General features: G+C 41.2%; 1 protein-coding gene and 1 non-coding gene across 6 annotated transcripts in view; both read right to left on the bottom strand.

The window, feature by feature from the left end:
• Positions 1-217: 217 nt before the first annotated feature.
• NKAIN2 (sodium/potassium transporting ATPase interacting 2) overlaps positions 218-23,036 on the bottom strand; it is a 1,179,899-nt gene continuing 1,157,080 nt past the window's right edge. For 2 of the 5 annotated variants that reach the window (XM_086317022.1, XM_086317025.1), the window contains 3 exons: positions 7,069-7,150; positions 6,372-6,460; positions 218-2,643 (listed from right to left, as the gene is read on the bottom strand). In XM_086317022.1, coding sequence (XP_086173148.1) covers positions 6,436-6,460; positions 7,069-7,150 — 107 coding nt within the window. In that variant the 3' untranslated portion in view covers positions 218-2,643; positions 6,372-6,435. Of the gene's footprint in view, positions 2,644-6,371; positions 6,461-7,068; positions 7,151-12,389; positions 13,551-23,036 lie in introns of those variants that run through there. The other 3 variants (XR_015132673.1, XR_015132674.1, XM_086317023.1) reach the window with 3 other exon arrangements.
• LOC147365717 (U6 spliceosomal RNA) lies at positions 3,210-3,317 on the bottom strand. Its single transcript, XR_015133519.1, has one exon. It is a non-coding gene; the product is annotated as a U6 spliceosomal RNA (small nuclear RNA).

Consider the following 23,036-nt stretch of genomic DNA (forward strand, 5'->3'; position numbering starts at 1 on the left):
GTTTTGTAAAAGAACCCTTAGTGTGAGGAGATAATGAAAGTGCATGTTACCTGTGATTGAGCTGAAATAGTACCAAGACCTGGCAATTCCTTTTTACTGCCGTACAGTGTAGAACATCAGCTCTGCCTCCATGTCACTGAAATAGGGTTTCCCTGTCAGTGACGTCATTACGTACACCTTGAGAAGGAACATGGACTTTCAGGGATGGCTCAGAAACTTAGTTGTTTTTCCTTTTATTTTTAAAATGCAAATTACACTAGTAAGTCAAAAAAATCACTCTGTTAAAAATACATTCATAATTAACAAATGCAAAAGAAAGAAAGACACATCAGGATTGTAACTTCTTGCCTTCTGAATATTAGGTTTATAACAAAAGCTCAGCCTAGAAAAATAGCATTCTTCACCGGATTTTGAGGAGGATACAGCTGTACAACTTAGATGTTTTTCCAGATAGAATCACACTACTGTGCTCCCTGTTCACTGATTCCTGTTTAGTAGTCAACAACTGGTTTTGAAAATTTTGGTGGTGATGATCGTAGTGATTAGATGGTAACTTGGCTGCAACGTAAAGCAGGAATATGAGAGTTTTGTTCTCTGTGCATTTAAACTTCTATCCATATACATGTCTTAGAAGGGTGGAGTCTCATCACAGCATGAATGTACAGTGAAACCTCATGTTAATAGTCACATTAGAATAATTTCTGGCATGTGTAGTATTTATATTGTAAGAATCAAAGGATGATACATTGGTAAATATTTTTCTCATACATTAAACATGCATGTCACTATAAAATCATCGTATGAGGTTTCACTGACATGTTTGTGACTGTATATTTTATGCATGTATATATGGACAAACATATACAAACCACTGAGAAAATTCAAGCACAAGTGCTGGAACTTTTTTTTTTTTGTAGTTTATGTTCTACTAGTAACCTTTGTTCCTTTGTTATCTTCAAATGCATATGTGTGTAGATCACAGACACCCATGCAGGCACAGTAATGGGACTGGTTTATGTAGCTTTGGATGGGCTAACGTTCAAAGTAGGCTAGCCCAATAACTGAAACTTCATAGAAACCAAGAGAAAAAGTTGCTCCATGCCAATTTATAACTTTTCAAGTCCAAATTTCACTGCATTTAAAGATGGTGTATTATTAATAGTCCTGAGAAATTGATTTTAGTGTCTCAGGTGAACCAAAAAGAAAATGACTCATCTGAGCTCCTGACAAGCCTGAGCTAATTATGTTTTTCACTAATGAAAATCAAATAATGCTTGAATATATAGAACAAAATGTCCTAGGAATTCAGAATATTCCATAAACACATTGACCTACTATTAAGTTTCCAAAGGCATCTTGTTGCCAACTACATTAACAGCACAGTTTTTCTGCCACAATAATACAGGAGGATTAAAATACACTCTAACACACAACAGATCCCCCAATTACCACAAAGAGATCTCAGATATTTCACCAAGGTAACTATTGTTCCCCCCGCCCACCCAAAAAATAATCTCGTACGCTGAAGTTAGGAAAAAAAGTTCACCTACATAGGGGCTTCCATTTGAATTAGATATAAAAGAGTAAACATAGCTAATACATATTCAGTTGGCCTCTGTTGATAGAAATCCACAGCTGTTTCTGTGTTAGTAAAAGACATTTGTAGATACTTATAAAAGCACCTAGAGTGCAATAAAGAAAATCAGTTAAGCCGTTTCTGTTCTCTGCTTCCCCGGAGATTAATGAGTTTAGTAGATTAATATGTTTTGCTTTGTCCCCCCCAACCCCCTCAGAAGACCTTATTGAAGAATTATAAAGATGACGATTATTACTTTGTTACTATTACTTGTCTCTTTTTGGCCACCATGGAGGCTCAATGGTGAAAGCACTTGGCTGACAGCTGGCAGTTTTCGTACACAGACACACTGGAGCTGCTGAGCTATGCAGTCTTGTTTCTTGACATGACACACACACAGACTTGAACTCATTCGGAATTAACAGCAGTGTGTTAGCCTAAAGGAAGTGACTTGGGGACGTCTGCACTGAGGACTCTCAGGCGCACAACTTAGGTGGGTTAAGGCAAGTATGTACGGTACAGCCTTTAGGGCAAACAACCTGCCGTTTCAGACTTCGGTCACAAGGTCATCATGGTATGTTTTGTGTGTTTGTTTTTGTAATTACATTGCCTACATAGCCGTGGTGCTATCAAGACATATGGAGGGCAGAAGACAGGGCTCTCAAACTACTGTGCCCTGGATGACTTTGCAGCTGGCAGAGGCCACCCGGCTGGGCTGTAGAGGAGTTAGTGACGGCCAGCAGAGGGCGCCAACACGTCTCCTTATGAACTTTGCAAAGACCTGGGAGAAAGGAGCCTGCATTCCGGAAATCCACGAGGGGCGTGTCCTGCATACTTGTCTGTTTCAGATAGAAAGAGGAGGCCAAGTAGGATTGGTGTGTGCGTGCGTGCGTGTGTGTGTGTGAGTGTGCGTGTCTCTTCCAGTGCATGTGGAGGCTTTATGTTTTGTTAGTATGTATTAAACTTAGTTGCTTCTTTCTCTTCAAAAAATGCAGGAGGCCACCGCGAAACAAGTTCTTTGAAAGGTCCAGGAGCTGATGTACTGAAGCCATTTGTGTTATTTTGACCTGAGAGAGAGAAAAAAGATGTTTTTAATCAAGGGTGAGAGCTCAGTACCCTTTGCTCACCTCTCCAAGCGCAAGAGTAAACCAAAAAAAAAAAAAAAAGTCCAAAGCCCAAATTGTGCTTTAAATAGACAGTTTTCCTCCTCTCAACTTTTTCCCCAGTGCAACCTTCTGGATAGAGAGGCCAGCTATGGTAATTTAAAATCCATTTTCTGGGGGCAAATGACTATGTATTGCTGTACAGTTAGGCTGCCAAAAAGAATGCATTGGTTTCAAATGGTGGCCTGTTCTTGCGTGGGATATTCCCACATTTACGCCACAGGGAGCCCAATAGATGTGGACCTGCTTCGGCACATAGGTCAGTGGTAGTCAAAGCAGCTACTTTGTTAGCAAATTAACCTGCAAACATGGGAATGTTAAGTGCAGCAACTTCATAGCCATTATTGGTTTCAAAAAGTCCTCCAAACTGTAAGAGAAAAATTAATGAAAACTTTTCCCTTTGAGATGGATTATAGATAATCCAAAGAATTATATATCAAGAATATTCACCCAACCTAACTTTTTTTTTTTTTAATATGGAACGCTTCACAAATTTGCGTGTCATCCTTGCGCAGGGGCCATGCTAATCTTCTCTGTATCGTTCCAATTTTTAGTATATGTGCTGCCGAAGCGAGCACCCAACATAACTTTTTAAAAAGAAAACTGTTTATTCATTGACTACAAAAACTAAAACACAGCTATGAATGGAGGTCAGTTAGGGGTAGTGTTTCCAAAGCCTTGTCCAGGCTCTGAGCCATTGAAGATTTGCTGGGTATAGTGGAAACCGCACAGCTAAAATTGCGTATTGCTTTTAAGCATCTATTTTCCTTCTAAGGAACTGCTTTTATTTCCAGTTGCTATATAATATCATGGGAGTGCTTGACCTGGCCCATGATGTTAAATTACTCTTACTTTATGAGACTTGTTTATGGCAGGTTGACAGGAGAAGGCCCACCACAGGACAAAGACACGGGAGAGGCTCAGGTCTCTGCCTCCCAGCAGGGAATGGAGTTTATACGTGAATCGGTTTTAGTTTTTCATGGGATTTCAATAGGCAGTGACTCTCCAATGATTGTTTTTGAGGGCTACACAGTTGAAAAAGCTCTTCATCCAACACCACATAATGTGAAACCAAAACGGAATATAAGGGAACGCAGTAAAAGGGGAGGATGCAGGCAGGTATGGAACCATGGCAGCCATGTTAGTGTGAGGAAGGAAAGATAAATGAATTTAAAGTCAGGGAATGACATGTCAGGGCGAACTCACAGTCCACATAAGAATTTGGAAAAAACAAAACCAAACAAAACTAAGGGATCAGGAACACTGCCTGATAACTGGGGCTACATAACTAACAAGATGTGTGACCCGTGTTTTCCTTTCCTTTCATCCAGTTTCCTCGTCTGTAAAATAAAAGCTCAGTGTTCTAGTACTTGAGGTCTTCTAGGGGATGCTTTGTAGAAGTGATGGGAGTAGTATTTTGACTGGTGATTTGTTAAACATTAATTTCATGAGCCGTGGGACTTGAAGACTCTGATATAATTTAACCATTTTCAGGCAGTAAGGAAAAAAAATTTATTACTTTTGGTTTGCCACTAAAAGTATTTAATAAAATCATGAGAAGTTTCTGTCTTCAAGGAATTTCTTTCTGGACATTAAATTTGAAGAGTCCTCTCTTTAAAGAAAACAGAATTATAAATGCCTGATTTGAAAATATATTCTTGATTACATATAATTAGCATTCTCATGTTATTATCAGAGCTTATCCTTAAATAATGATTATACCCAATTTATTATATTTTAATCTTTATTGATCATTCATACTGAACAGCACAGTGTAATGTTATGTGATAAAAATGTGTGATTTGTTAGAAGCAAGAAATTGCAGGACTTACAGATACTCTGGTCTACTTTTGAGCACAAGCATATTGTTACATGTTACTTGGGCTGATAAGATGTGATACATTGTTTACAGAGGAAACCTTTTGGGAATGAAAATACAGTGTATGTTAATTTGAGTTGAGGAAGTCTTTTCCTGAGTAATATTGGTTAACATAAGCATTGTTCCTACAGCTAATAAATTGCTTATTAAGTGTCTTGTATGTGACATGTCCTCTGTTGTAATTCTCTACAAGCATTGTTTTATAGAAATTCAGAGCAGTTGTATGAAGTACATAGGCTGTTGTCTCTGTTTTGCAGTTGAGGAAACTTAGGCCCTGATGGCTCAGATGGTAAAGAATCTGCCTGCAGTGCAGAGACCCAGGTTTGATCCCTGGGGAGGGAAGATCCCCCAGGGAAGGGAATGGCAACCCATTCCAGTTATTCTTGTCTAGAGAATTCCATGGACAGAGGAGCCTGGCTGTCTACAGTCCATGGGGTCGCAAAGAGTTGGACATGACTGAGTGACTAACACTTTCATTTTCAGGCTTGGTGAGAATAAAGTTATTCAGATAAAGTTACAGGTCCAAGGTCATAAAGAATTGTATTGCATACAGTCTACCTTCCATAGCTCATCTTAACTACTGCCTCTTACTGCTTTGCTTTTAGTTTTTAATAGAACACTTTATACAAGGGTATATTATTGATATAATATCAAGAAGAATGGTAAAGAATATAAAGGACTTATTTTTTATTTAAGCTATCAAATCTTCTGGGAGGCTGGGAACCTTATGGTATAAATAGAAATACAACTATATTATGGGGAAGAAGCAAAAAGAAATATCAAAGGAAAAAGATTTAGAAATGTTTCATAAAGGAAGTATATTTTAAGATACAATTTGAAGGAGAGTGGGATTTGAAAAGTAGAATTTGGGAAAAGACATTTGGTGTCAAAGAATAGCATGGACAGCTGAAAAAATACACATCGTGTTTGTGGATGGCAAGAGTTTTAGTTGGCCTGTTAAAAGTAGATAAGGGGAGACATCAGAGTATGTGTGAAACATGAGAGAAGCTAAGGTCAGGAAGCAGTTCTTAACATTGTAAAATGTGAAATCATTGCATTTTCCTGGTGTCTCTCAGCATGATCTGCATCCAGTTGAGACTCAGAGGTTTTTAAGTTGAAGAGCAGAGATAATATTTCCATAAAATTTTGGGGCTGGGTCATAGTAGATCTGCAAGTTCTGATATGGATTTTGGACTTTTTGTTTAGTAGGCAATAAGGAGTTTTTTGATAGTTTCTGGGGAAAGGTCTAACACAATTGGAGTGGTACTTTAAGAAGATTAAACTGATAGTTACATAGAAGAATGGGAATAGGGGTTGTAAAATAAAGAGACTGTAAAACTTCAGCTAATGAATAGCTGAATTAGGGCAGTGGTTTTGGGAATGTAAAAGAGGGGTTGTGTGATATCCTGTTTACAGAAGGGATGCTTTGAATGACATATAGTATTGACTGACTGCTGAACTTGATAAAGTCTGTTTTATGAGTGGTGTTCTGAGTGCTTTTGGGGAACTACAAGAGACACACACAAAATGCAGCATGATGCACAGATCATTCCCTTTGTGAAAAGAAGCTTAAAAGGGGATGTATAAGGATTACTTTAATCTCTCTGGAGGAGAAATACTCCCCAAAATGTGTTTATCATCCTACACACTAACAATATTAAAAGCTAAAATGACTGAATGGTGGAGGACAACGACAACAAACACGAATCTTCAAAGAGAGAAGCTCACATTTCAAAATGAATTGGAAGCTTACTTTCTATTTTGATCTTCGCTTGCAATTCAGCATATCACCTGATGCTGATATATAGAATTTGTTATCAGTTGTTATCCAAGGGAATTTGCCTAAACACAGATATAAAAATCAGGCTCCGATTGTATGTCTGCTCTCCTGAGTGCTAGAGTCAAGGGTCTGATAAGTTTAAGTCTTAATACTCTGGTTTCATTTTCACGTTTCACACCAGAAAAATGTTAAAGAGTATTATTACGTCATTTATCATCCAAAAGAGAACACTTATAAGTCTCATAGGGAGTGCTGGTAATAAGTATACCAGAACAACGCATGTAAACTAGGACTGTACTGGGAAAATGAGGACATACAGCTTATATATAGTTACGTACAACTACCTACAATGTCATATCATTGTCAAAATATACAACTTTTGGGTAATTCAAAAAAATTATATATTGAATTTTTAGCTATGTAGTTGATACACATGTAAGAATACTTTAAAAAGTAACTTTAGAGATGGCTTTCCTGATAAATTTTGTAAAAGTTATGAACAAAGTGTTATTAGAGTTATCTCAGTCAAAACAACATTAATAGAGGAGAAAGTATTGGAGGTAAGTCATGACTGAAGGAAAGCCACATGCCATCTCTTTTGTGCGACAATAACATTTGCTTAATCACCTTTTAGTATCCCAGAAGAATACTGCCAAAGTAAAGCACTTACATGTACATAGGCTGCAGTTGTAAATGAGATGTCTTCTGAGGCCCCTGATAGCCGTAAGAATCAAAGCCACCTATGAAATCAACTAGAAAGGGACAATTGCTATAGTTAGTCAACTTTTCAGAAGAGATACATACTCATGTTCAAGGTCTTATACAGATTACTAATATAAACCTTTTTAATAATCTATTAAACCAGAAGTAGCTAATTGTGGAGACAAAAAGATAGTTCCTTCAAGGCAGTGATTCCCCCACCCCCAACTGTGAGATTCAATTATTGCTTTACATGAATCTATTAACTTGGGAGAAAAAATTATATACTCCTTTGAAGCAACCAAGACTTAATTGGAGCAATAAAATTCACTTGCACAATTAAGATGCTATATGTCTTTGTGGTTAGTGTGGAGATTTTCTGTAACACATTGCAAATGTAAAAAAATGACGATAGCTCAAGTGCATGTATCTATCAGCAATTACTATTGGTAATAATATTATATCCTGATTGTCAGGTACAAGGTGCTGTGATGGAGGTGATGTAAATTAGCTCAGCACAGGTGTCCCTGCCATCATGTGGTTTGTAATCCCAAATAGATGGTCAGAAATAGATACGGAAGAAATTCTAACCAAGGATTCAGATGCATCCGATATACACTTGGTGCAGACATATTATACAAGATACCTAGAACAGTCAAGTTCAGAGAGTCAGAAAGTACATTGATAGATGCCAGGGACAGCGGGGTGGGGTGGGGTGGGGACGGGGGATGGATGGGGAGTTCGTGCCTAATGGGGACAGAGGTTCATTTTAGGAAGGTAAAAAGTTCAGGAGATGTATGATCACGAGAGTTGCACAGCACAGCACAGCTATGTGCATGCACTTAGCTCCACTGAACTGGAGAGTTAAATATGGTGAAAATATTATGTTTTATATTATGTGAATTTTACTGCATTATAAAAGCATTACACATACTTATAAGCAAAAAAAAAGCCACATTCAAATGCCATACACACCTAGATCTTTGAGGTACAATGAGATATAACAAGAGTTACTATGGTAGATTATATTATCCAAAATGGCTGCAGCAAGATCTCCTGAGTTCCGTGTCTGCTTACAGTGTGATCTTGACACTCGACCTGTCCTGTGGTTTGGGTCTTTATCCCTTCCTGTTGAACCTGGGAAGAACTTTGTGGCCACTTGGACCCACGGAGTGTGGTAGAAGTGACACTCTATGACTTCTAAGGCTAGATCAAAAAAATGTCACGCACTTCCTTGCCTTTGCTCTTCAGGGATGCTCTTTTGGAACACAGCCGTCATGCCCAAACTGGGAAGGGCAAACTAGCCCACGTGGAGAGATCAACAAAGGACCCTTGGATATGATTTTGGCGAACAGGGTGTCTGAGGTCCCAGCTGACAGTCAGTGTCAACACCCAGACACGTGCCTCCAAATGATCCCAGCCCCAAGCTGCTGAGTCAGCCCAGCATTGGCGTTGTCTCCCCAGCTGAGGCCTCTGACACCGGGGGTTACAGACCAGCTGTCCTCGCGGTGCCTTGTCTGGATTCTTAGCATGCAGTCCATGAGTGTAATCACGGTTGTTTTATACTAGTGCATTTTGTAACTGTGGCAGCAAACATTCACACTAAGAGTGCCGTGAAAAACTTTGTTTTTTCTTCTTCATTCCTGGACTGGAGGTCATGTGGTGGGGCCAAGAGAGGCAAAACGACAAAAAACGCTGACAAGATAGATGACAGGAAGGAGAAAGAGAGGAACCTAGAAAGCGAATTAAGATGTTTGAGGATATCTTTACTTTTTTCTAATATCTTACTCTGGTGGTTTAAGTTTGGCTAGCTTTTATTCTCTTTTTAATATCCTAAGTGTTAGAGGTAGAAATTGGAACACAGGACATAAAATCCATGATGTCTGTTTAGTGGGGGAATCTTTTTATTTTTAAAAGACATTTTATTTTTTAGAGCAGTTTTAGGTCTGCAGCAAAATTGAGAAGTACTCAGAATTGTGCCCTGCTCCACCCCCAGTACGTACGGGCACAACCTCCCTTACTGTCAGCATCCCACACCAGCGTGGCGCACTTGTTACAACTGAAGAACCTACCTTGACGCATCCTTAGCGCTCAAAGTCCAGAGTTTGCATTGGGGTTCACTTTGGTTTTAAATTCTGTAGGTTTCAACAGACTTGTAGTGACATGTATCCACAGTTTTGGTATCACACAGAATGGTTTCACTGCCCTAAAAATCTTCTGTGTTCTGCCTTTTTAATCCCTGCATTGCACTCCTGCTGCGTCGCTTCAGTTGTGTCTGACTCTTGGCAATCCTATGGACCATAGCCAGCCAGGGTCCTCTGTTCATGGGATTCTCCAGGCAAGAATACTGGAATGGGTTGCCATTTCCTTCTCCAGGGGATCTTTCTGACCCAGGTCTCCCACACTGCAGGCAGATTCTTTACCCTCTGAGGCACCAGGGAAGCCCTTTAATCCCTCCCTCTCCCCTAAACTCTAGCAACCATTGACCTTTTTACTGTCTCCAGTAAATGTCATGCACTTCCCTTTGCTGTTCAGGAACACAATCGTCATGCCCAAACTGGGAAGTCCAAACTAGCCCACGTGGAGAGATCAACAAAGGACCCTTGGATATGATTTTGGCTAACAGGGTGGCTGAGGTCCCAGCTGACAATCAGCATCAACACCCAGACAGGTACCCCCAAATGATCCCAACTCCAAGCTGTTGAGTCAACCCGCCTTTTCTAGAATGTCATATACCTGGACTCCTATGGTTTCTAGCCTTTTCTGATTGGTTTCTTTCAGTTAGTTATATGCTTTGAAGGTGCCTCTATATCCTCTTATGATTTAATCCTTCTCTATTTTTTTTTAATCATTAAAACCCTTTTACTGAGGCAGAATTTCTCTTCTGGTCAGAAGTGGACTAGTACAACAGTCCTTCCTTATCCACAGAATACAGTTCAAGGTCCTTAATGGATTCTTGAACCATGAACCGTGCTGAACCCTGTATCTACGCAATACTTTGCCTTTTTTTTCCCCCTGTACTAATGGATAGGTAGCATACACAGCATGAATATGCTGGACAAAGTGATGACTTATGTTACTGGAGGGACAGAGCAGGATGGTGTGAAATCTCATCACAGTACTCAGAATGGCTCAGAATTTAAAACTTAGGAATTGTTTATTCTTTTCAGACTGCAGTTGACTGTAGGTAGCTGAAACCATGATATGGAGATCTAGAGTGTAATGAAAAGAACAGAGGTCTGATGTTAGAAGGATCAGGATTCAAATACTGCTTTGACCAGTTGCCGGCTGTGTGGCCTTAGACAAATCACTTAACTTCTCTTACACAAGAATTATAACACTTATATTATTAGTGTGAGGATAAAATGAGGGGTGTAGAGCCCTGGGTGAGACATGCGGTGTGGAAGAAGAAAACTAAAAACCCTTAAGAATTCAGGATTTTCTTTATAATTCTTCTAAACTGTGCAGTGTGGGAGAAAGGAAATGTTTAATTTGGAACAACTATAGGACCATAGGGCTTCCCTGTGGCTCAGATGGTAAAGAATCTGCCTGCGATGCAGGAGACCTGGATTCAATCCCTGGGTTGGGAAGATCCCCTGGAGAAGAGAAAGGCTACCCACTCCAGTATTCTGGCCTGGAGAATTCCATGCACAGAAGAGCCTGCTGGGCTACAGTCCATGGGGTTGCAAACGAGTCAGACATGACTTAGTGAGCAAATAATAGCAACTAGGTGTTTGGCTTATAGCTCAAAATTTGTTGTCTGGGAGGGTGTTGCTGCCTTTAACAGAACAAAAAGAATTGAGAGAAGGGAGCTTGTGTTTGGCTTCATTAGAAAATGTAGTATGTACGTGGCATGTATGAGCAGCAGGGACCAGAAAACATTTGGGAAACAGGAACTATAATTGTAATTGGTGGGAGACAAATTGGAGACTTGCTGGGACTGTAGAGGTGAATTTTCTTTTTCCTCGTTCAGCTTTATTGTGTTTCATTGAAACCCATCTCCACCTGACATATTATGAATCTACTTTATTTGTTGTTGATCTCAGCACTGTAATGTAAGCTGCATGAGATTTACTGTGTACTACAGTGGCTCCAGAACCCAGAACAATGTCTGGCTCATGGAAGCCATATTTACTGAATAAACTCTTTAGGCTGTTTTGAAAAAAGGCAGGTGATTTAAGTATGGAAGATGTTGGTAAAATTTCTAAGTGAAATTTAAGTGCATTTACCCTTTCTTCAGAAGGTCTTGAATGATAATTAAGAGAAGACCTTTTATAGAAGATGTAGAATGTCAGTAATTGCTTGGATCCTGTGAGACAAAAGAAATCTTTTGGATATCAATGGAAAGAAAGCACCATTCTGGTTTCTTTGGTCGGTATGAATGGAAGGAAGAACGCTAGGACTTGCTTTAGCATCAACATAACTAGGGTGAGAGGGATCATCCATTGATGATTGCAATCAAATGTTGCAAAAATGTTGATAACTGGTAGAGAAAATACTGTTTTTTCTGGCAAGTTCATAGCATTCTAAATAGAGGTACATGACTGGGTAGGAGGTGACAAAAGAAAATTTGTACTTGTTTGATCTTTGCCTCTTTGGAGCAGTTTGGTTTTGGTTCTCTTAAAACAACTCAGGACTGTTATTTTCTTTGCAGTTGGTTTTTTCTTTGCTCTAGTTTTCCTATCTGCAGTGTGGGTATGTTTTTATCTACTGACTCGTGGAGGCACAGGGATGCCCAGTTATTTTAAATTAGTAAAGTGCCATATCAGTTTAATAACTATGCTTTGATAACATTAATAATAGTGGAATTTAGAAATTACCAAGTAAGAGAAAAATGCTTTTTGAAGGAATATTCTTCAATCAAATATGTCCCCTGTTGTGAGCTTCCCTTTTATTTAAACCTTTTAATCATGAACACTGAGTTCAGCAAACCTAAAGCTGCTTTTTAAAAAATACATGTTGGCAGGGAGGTATTGTAATATAAAATTGTACCTTGGTTATTAATGACAAAAGCCACTAGTCAACAGACTCTTTTGGAGATAGAGCTGGAAAATACCATGGGGGGAAATTTTAAAAGGCAGCTCACAGAAAGCTAAGCCTAAATATTTGGAAGCACTCATTGAAAGACGTTAAAGAATTTCTGTGGGCCTATGAAAATAGAGTGTAAATCCATTATCTCTGCAGGTAAGGATTCCAAGGGTACTTATCTCCAGTGGCACAAAAGGAATTTCAGAGCATAACCAACCACAGTCGAAGTCCAAAAAACCCCTTGTTCCTCCCATGCAGACTTACTTGGAGGCAGCAATTCAGCTTCTTCTGTGAGCTCGGTGTACTCAGTCTGGATTTACATCTCTGAGTGGACGTTTTATTTTTTCTGATTAGGAAAACACATCCTTTATAGGTAGGGGTGCTTTACTCCACCGTTGCCCGAAAAGTCACTAAAGTGTGATACTACAGAGAGCTTCCAGCAGGCGAAACATGCATTGAATGAAATGAGACTTATTAGCTAGATCACAGCAGATGCTTCACTTCCTAACCTTGTTCAGAAAATAACCTTTTCTCAGGATCTTCAGGTTGTGTTTTCCATGTTTCTCTCTTAGTTGTATCACAGTCGGATCTTCAGTGTTTTAACTCGGTGGACACATTTAAGTATACTAAAAACTACAAAGGAAATATTTCTTTAGAGATCATTTGAATAACTATGCTGTTGGTTCTAAAAACTTAATGAAAATACAGTACACATTTCCACTTGATAAACTGTTTCGTCTTTTCACTTTTGCTTGTTTTTGCTGATTCTCAGTGTGGCCAGGACCTCAGGTGAGATTTGAAGAAACACATGTTGGTTTTCTGCTGAGACAAGGGTCTTGCTGTTGAATCATCTTCTAGGAGTGTAATGCCACCGCTGGCTGCATCACAGGCAAAGCGTGAAGTAGTGGGAAGACGGAGGGCTTGGGAGTCAGAAGACCTGGGCTCAGCCGTGCCTTCCCTTCTTACTAGCATTGTATTCACAAGCAGCTCACAACTGCTCTGAGCCTGACTTTCTTCCTCTGTGAAGTGGAGATAAAACAATCCCAGCTTCACAGGGTTATGTATGTGTACAACTAGAGGCACGTGTTTCATGGATACGCTGCAGGTGGATGTGGGCTTTCATCTCTCTTAGCAAGAGATGTATACAGAAAGAATGATTTGAAGTATGCTTTATATGTTTAGTTTCTGTACTGAGAGGATGAGAGTTTTTCAGGCCAGGAAAGTAGATGGAGATAAGTAAGGGTCAGAGAAGAGAACTTTGTGTTAGAATTTACTTGAAGTTAGTGTGGAATAAGGAAAGTGTGGAAGTCATCAGCAGAAGCTGAGGTAGGTTTATGGAAATCCTTCTGATGCCCACTTGGTTGATTAACTATAGTCTGGCAAGCGATAGGAGTAACCCATGTGGCATATTGTAGAAAAAAAGGAAAGATATTGTATATATTTTAAAAAAAAGGTACCTAGAACTGAGTTTCCATTTTTCAAATATTTTTTGGAAATCACCTTGTATCTTATCCTAAAGGATGGAGAGAGGCTGGACCTGATTTGGTTTGTGGTCTGTGAAGCTTTGACCCATGAGTAGGGAAAAGGAAATTTCGAGTGGAGTGAGTGAGCGTGAAGACACGAAGAACTTGTCTCCTGGATTGGGCCGAGGGAATGAGGCCAAGGCTAGGTGGAAGGATAGCTTTGGAGAAGAAAAGCTTAACCATTCCTCTCAGATTTGGGCGGGGTTTCAAGAAGACATGGCTCAGATGGTACAGAATCTCCCTGTAATGCAGGAGTCCTGGTTCGATCTGTGGGTCAGGAAGATGCCCTGGAGAAGGAAATGGCAACCCACTCCAGTATTCTTGCCTGGAAAATCCCATGGACAGAGGAGCCTGGCGGGTCAGAGTCCATAGGACCACAGAGAGTCGGACACACCTGAGTGACTAACACTTTCACTTTTCTAGAAGACAGAAGGATAATTGCTGGTATGGAGAACCCTCGAGGTTCTGAGGGGAAAATGGGATGAGTTGATGTCTGGTAGCTTTGGTTTTTCTCAGGTTTGGGTACTAGGCGTAAGGTACTTGGAAGGGTTTGTAGCAGGTCCCATGGCGACTGTGTCACACCATCAGTGGGAGAGGAGGGAAAGCTGTGCTGGGAAGAGGGAGCACCCAGGTGGGCTTAGGGGCTCGCTCCAGCTGTTGTGCAGCAGCCCTGGATTAGAGGTAGAGACGCTGCATCTGAGCTGCATCAGGCAAGGATATTGGAAATCCAAGCCTGATGGAGGAGAACACAAGGAAGGAAAACCAAGGATGCCTGTAAGAGCATCACTGTTCTTATGCATCCGGGAGAGAGGTGATGAGTAGAAAGATAAACAAAACTTCCAATGGAGGGAAGCTCCTAAATAAAGATGAAGACAGAGTCCTCCAGGAGGGAGGCAGGAGAACAAAAGGAGTAAAAATAAAAGTTTACAGTCAGGCAGAGAATGTTAGAACTGGTGATTTTTAGAGGCGCCTTTTTCCTCCATAGTGAAGGTGATCCAAATGAGTCTCCTTGGTGAAGGGAACTATGGGGGTGGTGGTGAAGTGAGTGGTGACAAATGTGGTTAAGAAGTGAGATGGTCAAGAGTTTGTACAGCTAGAGTCAGAAAACTGTGTATTCAGATAGTTTTAGTACTTTGAATAGATGTGGAATCATGTGCGGAGTGTGATAAAATGACCTTTATTTTCAAAGTTCCTGGCATCACTTTGTGCCGTGGCATTTGGGTGGATTAGATACACCAGTCTCTGTTTTGTTCTTCCCTTAGAGAATGGCTTTCAATTATATGTGACGTGTCTTTCAGTCGAAATTGGAGAGAGCAGTTATTACAAGCTCTAGGCAGGCTAGTTAGACATGATTGGCTATGTCTTCACAGCTGACATCTGGGATATATTTAGAAGGCACAGCCCACTTAAATGCAGGTGTTAATTAGGGTGTAGGACATCGATGTATCCATATTTGGGAAAATGAAAAATAAAGCATGGATGCTAAAATCCCCAGGAGAGAACTGTTTCTCCTCTTGTACTTTTTGGTTACACAATTTTTGCATTATTTTTCAGCCTCCAGAAAGGAGGACTAAACCTAAATCAATCATCTTAATAGAACAATGATAGCAGTTTCAGGTATGAGGATGCCCAGTGGTCACTCTAATATTTTCCTAGCTATTTGGGATAGGTGAAACTAGGCTTTCCATGTGGGGTTCATTAAAAACACATAAGATGATTCCTGTGTGAATTATGGGGTCCATTCGGTCAATATGGGTGAAAAAGTTATCCTTTTAAGAAAAGGCGCATCTAATTTTGTTAAATTGTGCACATCCCTCTGATTTATCCTTTAGTGGGGATGTCGTTTCTTCAGGGAAGAATTTCCTAGTCCTCTTAACTGGATGAGGCACCATTGGGGTAAGTCCTCTCATCCCCACTCTGCTTATCTGAACGCTCATCACACTTTGGTATTTCCTCGTGTGGATTGTGTTTTGGGTTGTAGGCATCAGGGGGGCAAAGGCAGTGTCTGCTTCATCCCTAGTGACTAACACACAGCCTTCCATGTGGAGTGGCTACTTGACAAAGGTGTCAGAAGAACCTATGTCAAGTTTCACGGTGAAGTGATGTGTAAAGTATACCTGGACCCGGGAGGCAAGTTCCGCTCCCAGCACCGCCTCTAAGTGATTGACTTGGAGCAAGTCAGTGTTCCTTTCCTCAGCTGTAAAATCAAGGGATTAAAGCAGGTGATTGCTAATATTGTTCAATGGTCTATGATCTTCACGATTCCATATTTGTGGGATTGTTTTACATACTGATAATAGCTGTAGAACATTTAAAATGAACTAACCTGTGAAGACATAATGAGTGGGAAAAGTTCGAGTGAAGGAGTTGTTCCCCCTCTGGCTGTTGCTGCTCTTATGCATCAATTTTACTGAGCAAAGTTTCTAGGGAGATGAACTGAAGAATAGGTCTGTTGGAACCTGAGACTCAAGACATGACTGTTCCCAATTGGGGAACAGAGTGATGAAAAAAAGTGGGAGCTGGAAGAGAAAAATAGGGTGGACGGGCTTGGAGCCCACAGAAATACTGTCGTTCCTACTCAGTTTATTTCTGTGATGAAGGTGTATGGATGAGTGACTGTGTGCATCCCTTTGCCTCTGTGCTCTTGGGAATTCCTTTTGCATCAACTCCATTAGTTATAAAGGCAGCAATCCATATCCAATTTTCTTTTTGTGTCAGGATTGTTCATGTATAAACCAGGATTCTTTGTGGGAAACATTTGCAATTAATCCCCTAAACAAACAAACAAACAAAAAATGCAAATCTCGCTCTGCCCTAAGGCAGACCTGCTGACTCCGAGGCCAGACCGCCATCTATTATACACAGAAATGAATTGAAATTCCCACTTTGGGCCTAACCTAATTTTCCAGTGATAATAGGCATGGATTCCCAGAAGCACTCTACGCCTCTTGATAGTAACATCCTCATTTCCTTTCCTGGTAAATGTTTTAAATAAAGATTTTAGCACCAAAGGAAATTAACCTTTAAATTAATTGTAATTATAAAATGCCATCACTGATTTTTGTCTTCAGCCTAATTACTTTCTATTATTTAAACAAACCTCACCTCCTGTGAGTTTTAAGTTTGTTTCTCCTTCACTCCCTGCCACACAATGCCAACCCACCCCCGTGGAGGCCTGCCTGCCTCTCTGCCGCTGGAGCAGCCTCGTTTAAATGTCACGCAGGATGGAGGATTTGCCCTGTGCTGCTTCTTTACAAGGCTGTCTTTAACTGCTCTGCGTAAGGCAGCTCTGCTCAGATGTTTTCGTTCCGTATACCTGGTGGCCTTCTTGTCTTTAGAGAGGCAGTGCTTTTAGTCCCCCTGCTGTTAAGAAGGAGATAGCCAAGCCTGGCCTTGTGTTCCTATTAGATGCCACAGCCACCGCTAAAGCAGAACTGGTTGCAATGAATTTGGCAACTGCCAGCATCCTTTATCAAAAGCCTGACTTTGAGTGTACAGTCTTCTTTCTCAGCGCATATCAGCATTGGAGGGCTCTCAGACGTCTGTTCCCTGTGCCAGCTCTTTGTCTTGCTCTCATTTGTTCTTTCAAGACAGGACTAAAGGATCCCATCTCCTTTATTTGTGAGTATGTATGTTGGCGCTGAAAACATCCTATCTTTCTGCCACTTAGCTGCTTTCCTTCTCATGTCATTATCAATGTGAGTGAAGAGAGAGATGGTGAGGAAACGGGTACAGAACACGTGTTAGAGGATGGGAAGAGGCAAAATAATCACAGTGGGAGATGTTTCCTTTAATCCTTTCTGTAAATATCACCACTTCTCCTGCCTTTCACAAGCGCTGGCTTTCTTTTCCATTGAGGCGGATTAAAACAACTTGGATATTATTTATCTACTGCGTTATGTTGGTTTTCTGCATTATACACCTCCTTTATTATACCCCAGTTAAAGGGCCTCCTTTGCTGGTCTGAATATTGTTAACCTCAACAATATTGACTCTTTAGAAACATGGGCCCGATTGCTTCGAATCAACAAAGGGTAGAGAATGAATCAATTTCTTCCCCCATATTTTTGACTTGGGAACATGGTGTGTGTGCTCAGTCACTCAGTTGTGTCCACGTCTGACTCCCTGCGAGCCTATGGAACGTAGCCTGCCAGGCTCCTCTGTCCATGGAATTTCCCAGGCAATAGTACTGGATACTGGAGTGGTTTGCCATGTCCTTCTCCAGGGGATCTTCCTGACGCAGGGATCCAACTGGTGTTTCCTGAGTCTCCTGCATTGGCAGGCAGATTCTTTACCACTGAGCCACCTGGGATTCCCTTGGGAACATTAGATTTATTTAAGAATGATCCTAGTGTGCATGTATGTGTGTGTATGTTTGTGTATAAAAAGCTATGAAGTATAATGGAGTAGCCGCTAAGAGAAGAGGGACAGAATGAGAAGTAATTGTTAAAGAAGACTCAACTTGGACCTGAATTTTGATTGTTCAGTCGCCCAGTCATGTCCGACTCTTTGTGGCCCCATGGACTAAAGCACACCAGGCCTCGCTGTCCCTCACCATCTCCCAGAGTTTGCCCAAGTTCATGTTCATTGCATTGGTGATGCCATCCAGCCATCTCATTCTCTGAAGCCCTCTTCTCCTTCTGCCCTCAATCTTTCCCAGCATCAGGGACTTTTCCAGTGAGTTAGCTGTTAGCGTCAGGTGACCAAAATACTGCAGCTTCACCTTCAGCTTTAGTCTTTCCAGTGAGTATTTGGGGTTGATTTTGCTTACAATTGACTGGTTTGATCTCCTTGCTGCCCAAGGGACTCTCAGGAGTTTTCTCCAGCACCAAACCTTCAGTTTGAAGGCATCAATTTTTTGGTGCTCTTTGACGTTCTGTTTACAGTCCAGCTCTCACAACCATACATGACCACTGGGAAGACTATATAGTCTTGACTATATGGACCATTGTTGGCAGAATGATGTCTCTACTTTTCAACCCAGTGTCTAGGTTTGTCATAGCTTTCCTGATGAGAAGCAATTGTCTCCTGATTTCATTGTGCAGTCACCATCTGCAGTGATTTTAGAGACCAAGAAGAGGAAATCTGTCACTACTTCCACCTTTTCCACTATTTGTCATGAAGTAATGGGTCTAGATGCCATGATCTTAGTTTTTTCAGTATTTAGTTTTAGCTGGCTCATTAACTCTCTTCCTTCACTCTCATCAAGAGGCCTTTAGTTCCCGTTCGCTTTCTGCCATTAGAGTGGTATTGTTTGCATATCTGAGGTTGTTGATGTTTCTCCCACCTGTCTGTTGATTCCAGCTTGTGACTCGTCCAGCCCGTCATTTCTGATGATAGGTATATCATCAGTGTACAGGTTAAATACACATGGCGACAGCAGACAGTCCTGTTGTACTCCTTTCTCAGTCCTGAACAACCAGTTGTTCCATACTAGGTTCTAACCGTTGCTTCTTGACCCACATACAGGTTTCTTAGGAGACAGCTAAGATGGTCTGGTATTCTCATCTCTCTAAGAGCTTTCCACAGTTTGTCATGATCCACAGAGTCAAAGGCTTTAGCATAGTTGATGAAACAGAGGTAGATATTTATCTGGAATTCCCTTGCTTTCTCTGTGGTCCAGCGAACGTTGGCAATTTGATCTCTGGTTCCTCTGCCTTTTTTAAACCCAGCTTTAAACCACGTTTGGACTTCCAAACCCAGTCTGGAAGTTCTTGGTTTGTGAAACGCTGAAGCCTAGCACGCGAGATTTTAAGCATGACCTGACTAGCTTGGAGGATGAGTGCGACTGTCCGACGGTTAGCACATTCTTCAGTTCTGCTCTTCTTGGGTTTTGGACCTGAATAGCCAACTTTAAAAATAAAGCGCTTATGTCTTCTCTTCTGTGACCACAAGAGGGAGCAATTTAACAGCTGGCCGAAAAGACTAGTACTAATCGGGAGATGAAACTGTAAAAATTGTCTCACAATTAGGGAGGGCCGTTGTCACCAGTAGGAGCTCACGTGTCACTGACAGGAGGCACACGTGTATGTATTTGTTTTAGGTGTTGATCATCTAGTCTGCCTTTTGTTTTTACTTATGGCAGCATATCTTTCTCCCCCCAGCTTTCTTTCATTTGTAGAAAATAAGGAAATCTGCTTTGTTTATTCATTTATTATAAATTCATTATTTATTTATTTATTCATTATTTTTTTACTTAGAATACACTGGGGTCTACCAAAGTGTCAACATTCCTTTGGAGTTTCCATATAGTCCAGGAGATGTTAGTGGAGAGCTAATTGGTTGATTCATTTATTTCCCATATACTTCCTGAGGGATAGGTTAGATGTGGAGGCTATAGCAGTGGTCAAGATAGGTGTGGCCCCCAGTGACATCCCCTAACACGGTCTTCCCTTGAGGGAGTCAGTATGTCCTGTGTGATGTCAGAAGTTCACCGAGAATGCTCAGTGACCTTGGGCAAGTTGTTTAATCTTTATGGGTCTATAAAATTAAAGTGTTGGAATAGAGCAGTAGGCAGTAGTTTTCCATCATTTCAAACTCCGCAGTGTTCTCAGTTCATAAGAAGTCTGAAGCCGAATCAGGAGCTGTAAAATTTAACAAATGCAGAGCTCCTGCTCTGGAAGGTTGGGAAAGGAGCAAAGTGACACCTTCTACTCTGGCCCCTCTGTGGCTCTGCAGGGCACCAGCTAGAGATTAGTAGCATCCGAAGTCTGGGGCTCCAAACCCTAATAATGAGTGATTCTGTTCAGAGATGGGGAAAGAAGAGACAAATTTTGGCTTTGTGGTAGGCTGGCAGATATAAACAAGATTACTTCAGTCAGTCACCTTCAGAATTGCAAAACACATGTTGTAAACAAAACAATAATATATTATACTTTCATTTGACTGAGTATGATATTTGTGAAGTAAAATAGGCAAATCATTCTCATAACTCTACCTGTCAACCTGGCACTCAGGAACTTCGCACCTTTTTTGAACTGCTAATTGCCTACCCCTTGGGTTATGTTTGATGAGTGATTTATAAATAATAAGAAAGAAAGCTGAGGTTACTAAGCCGAATGTATAAAATGGCCCTGGAAACCAGATAGAGAGACAGAAAAAGATAGGAATAAAGGAGACATATACCCAAATGTTAACTGAGAACCAGAATTTGAAATTGTGAAATAATTCTTTTTCTTTCATCTGTAGGTTCTCTACATTTTGCAGTAACTTACATCCCTTTATAAGCAGAAAGAACCAATTTTTTTTTTTAATGGATGAGTACTCCTCCCTTGCCACCTCCTCCCACCCTCAGAGGTGGGAGAGTGTGTCTTGTGCTCAGAGAATAGTATCCAAACTCAGTGATCCTGTCAAACTAGGAAAATGATCAAAGCATGCAGAACAGAGTTCAATACACAGAAGTGTAGGCCAGCAGGCTTTAGAAGAAAAATCAAACAAAAATAACAGAAAATTATTAGCCTCAGAGAAGTGAATAATTTCCTGTGGTTTGCTTTTCAAATGAAAGGTTCCATAAATTGATTATGACTTTTATCCCAAGGCCAGTTTGTTTTGGAGAAGTCAGGACAGGATTTTATGCATCTGTGCTTGGTTGGTAGGTTCATGCACATATGTATCTACAAGTTTAAAAATCTAGAATTAATTTTTTAAATATTTTTTCAAAATAAGCCCCCTTAGGATATTTTAAAATGGCATTCTGCATATTTTCCCGGATGATTTGAATATTTAATAACATTTGCAAACACACTGAGTCTCTTTTAGAAAAGATAGTGAGTACTTAGAAAAATGTTGCCTTCCCAGGTGGTGCTAGTGGTAAAGAACCCGCCTGTCAAAACAAGAGACAGAAGAGACACAGGTTTGATCCCTGGGTCAGGAAGATGCCCTGGAGGAGGAAATGGCAACCCCTCCAGTATTCTTGCCTGGAGAATCCCCGGGGGGCTACAGTCCACGGGGTCACAAAGAGTTAAACACGACTGAAGCGACTTAGTATGCACTTAGAAAAATGGATCCATTTTCCAGAGGATTAATGTTTATTTTTAGTTCTACTTTAACTATTAAGGCAAGAACTATTAAGAACACATAATAAAAATTTAGAAATCATGTTGGCCTTTTTTCCCCTCTTATGGATCAGTGATATTCTCCACAGCTGCGTTTTCCTTTTCATTGTCCCATCTAACAGCGCTAACCTAGCACCATAAGTTCTTAGTTCTATCATTGAAAGTGGACATTGCACTCTCGTGCAGAGAAGCTGAAGATTGAGGGAGAGAAGAGTTACAAGTATAATAAAAGGCACCAGACCAGAAGTCTGGGAACCTTTTATTTCTTTCACAAAATACTGTCAGAGAGAACAAGTAGAGAGGCATGGAAAACACTTGAGGTTCTAAGGAAAAACATTCTGGTTGGCAACGCATGATAGAGTGAAAAGCCCAACCACAAAGACAGCTCAGCGAGGGATGACCACTTCCCCAGGAAAAAGAATTTTCTCCCTAAGACATACCACTGCCTTTTCACTAACAAAAGTAGCAAAGTATCTTGTGATGGTTGCCCCAGTCACATAAGGTTCAAGCGTCAGGGCGCACCCTCTGGAGCAGGTCCCAGCTTTTCTGGCCAGGAGCTTCTTGTCTGAAGGCAGATCGCCCCTGCCCGGCGGCGGGGGATGCCAACCAGAGCCGCTGCCTGCCGGCGGCGAGCCATGGGCGGGGAGGCCGCTGTTACCGCCTGGAGCCTCTTACCTGCAGGCCTTTGAGGCGCCAGTGAGCGGAAGCTAGCCCCACTCTCTTCCCAGTAGGTGTTTTCAAATAGCCCGTAGCCTCACGCTGTGTGCCTCTGTGTGTACGTGTTTAATCTTTAGACATGGGATGTTCGGGACTGAATGGCGTCCCCTTCCAGATTTATCTTTTAAAGGCCGAACCCCCTAGGTGGATTGTATTTGGAGAGGGGCCTTCAAAGAGGTAATTAAGGTTAAAGAGCTGCCTGGCGGGCTACTGTCCACGGGTCACAGAAAGTCGGACATGACTGAGCGACTATCACATCAGAAGGTTAAAGAGGCCATAAGAAAGTGTGGCCCTCATTCGATAAAACTGGTGCCCTTAAAGCCTAGGAAGAGACATGGGCATACGCACAGACAGAAAAAAGGGGGCATGTGAGAACGATGTGAGAATTCAGCCTTCAGTAAGCCAAGGAGAGAGCCTTCAGGGGAAACCAACCCTGCCAACACCTTGATCTTGGACTTCTAGCCTCCAGAACTGTGAGAACGCGGGGATCTGCTGGTTAAGCCGCCCCGTCTGTTACACTTTTGTCACTGCAGCCCTAGGGGGCTGGTCCACGGGGGCTGAAGTGCCACATCTTCCTATTTGAAATCTTGGCTCCAAGGGCGGTCGTCATCCCCCGG

This window comes from Bos grunniens, chromosome 9, assembly GCF_055505025.1.
Source record: "Bos grunniens cultivar Pamir isolate PY7600 chromosome 9, Bosgru_T2T1.0, whole genome shotgun sequence".
Lineage (NCBI taxonomy): Eukaryota > Metazoa > Chordata > Mammalia > Artiodactyla > Bovidae > Bos > Bos grunniens.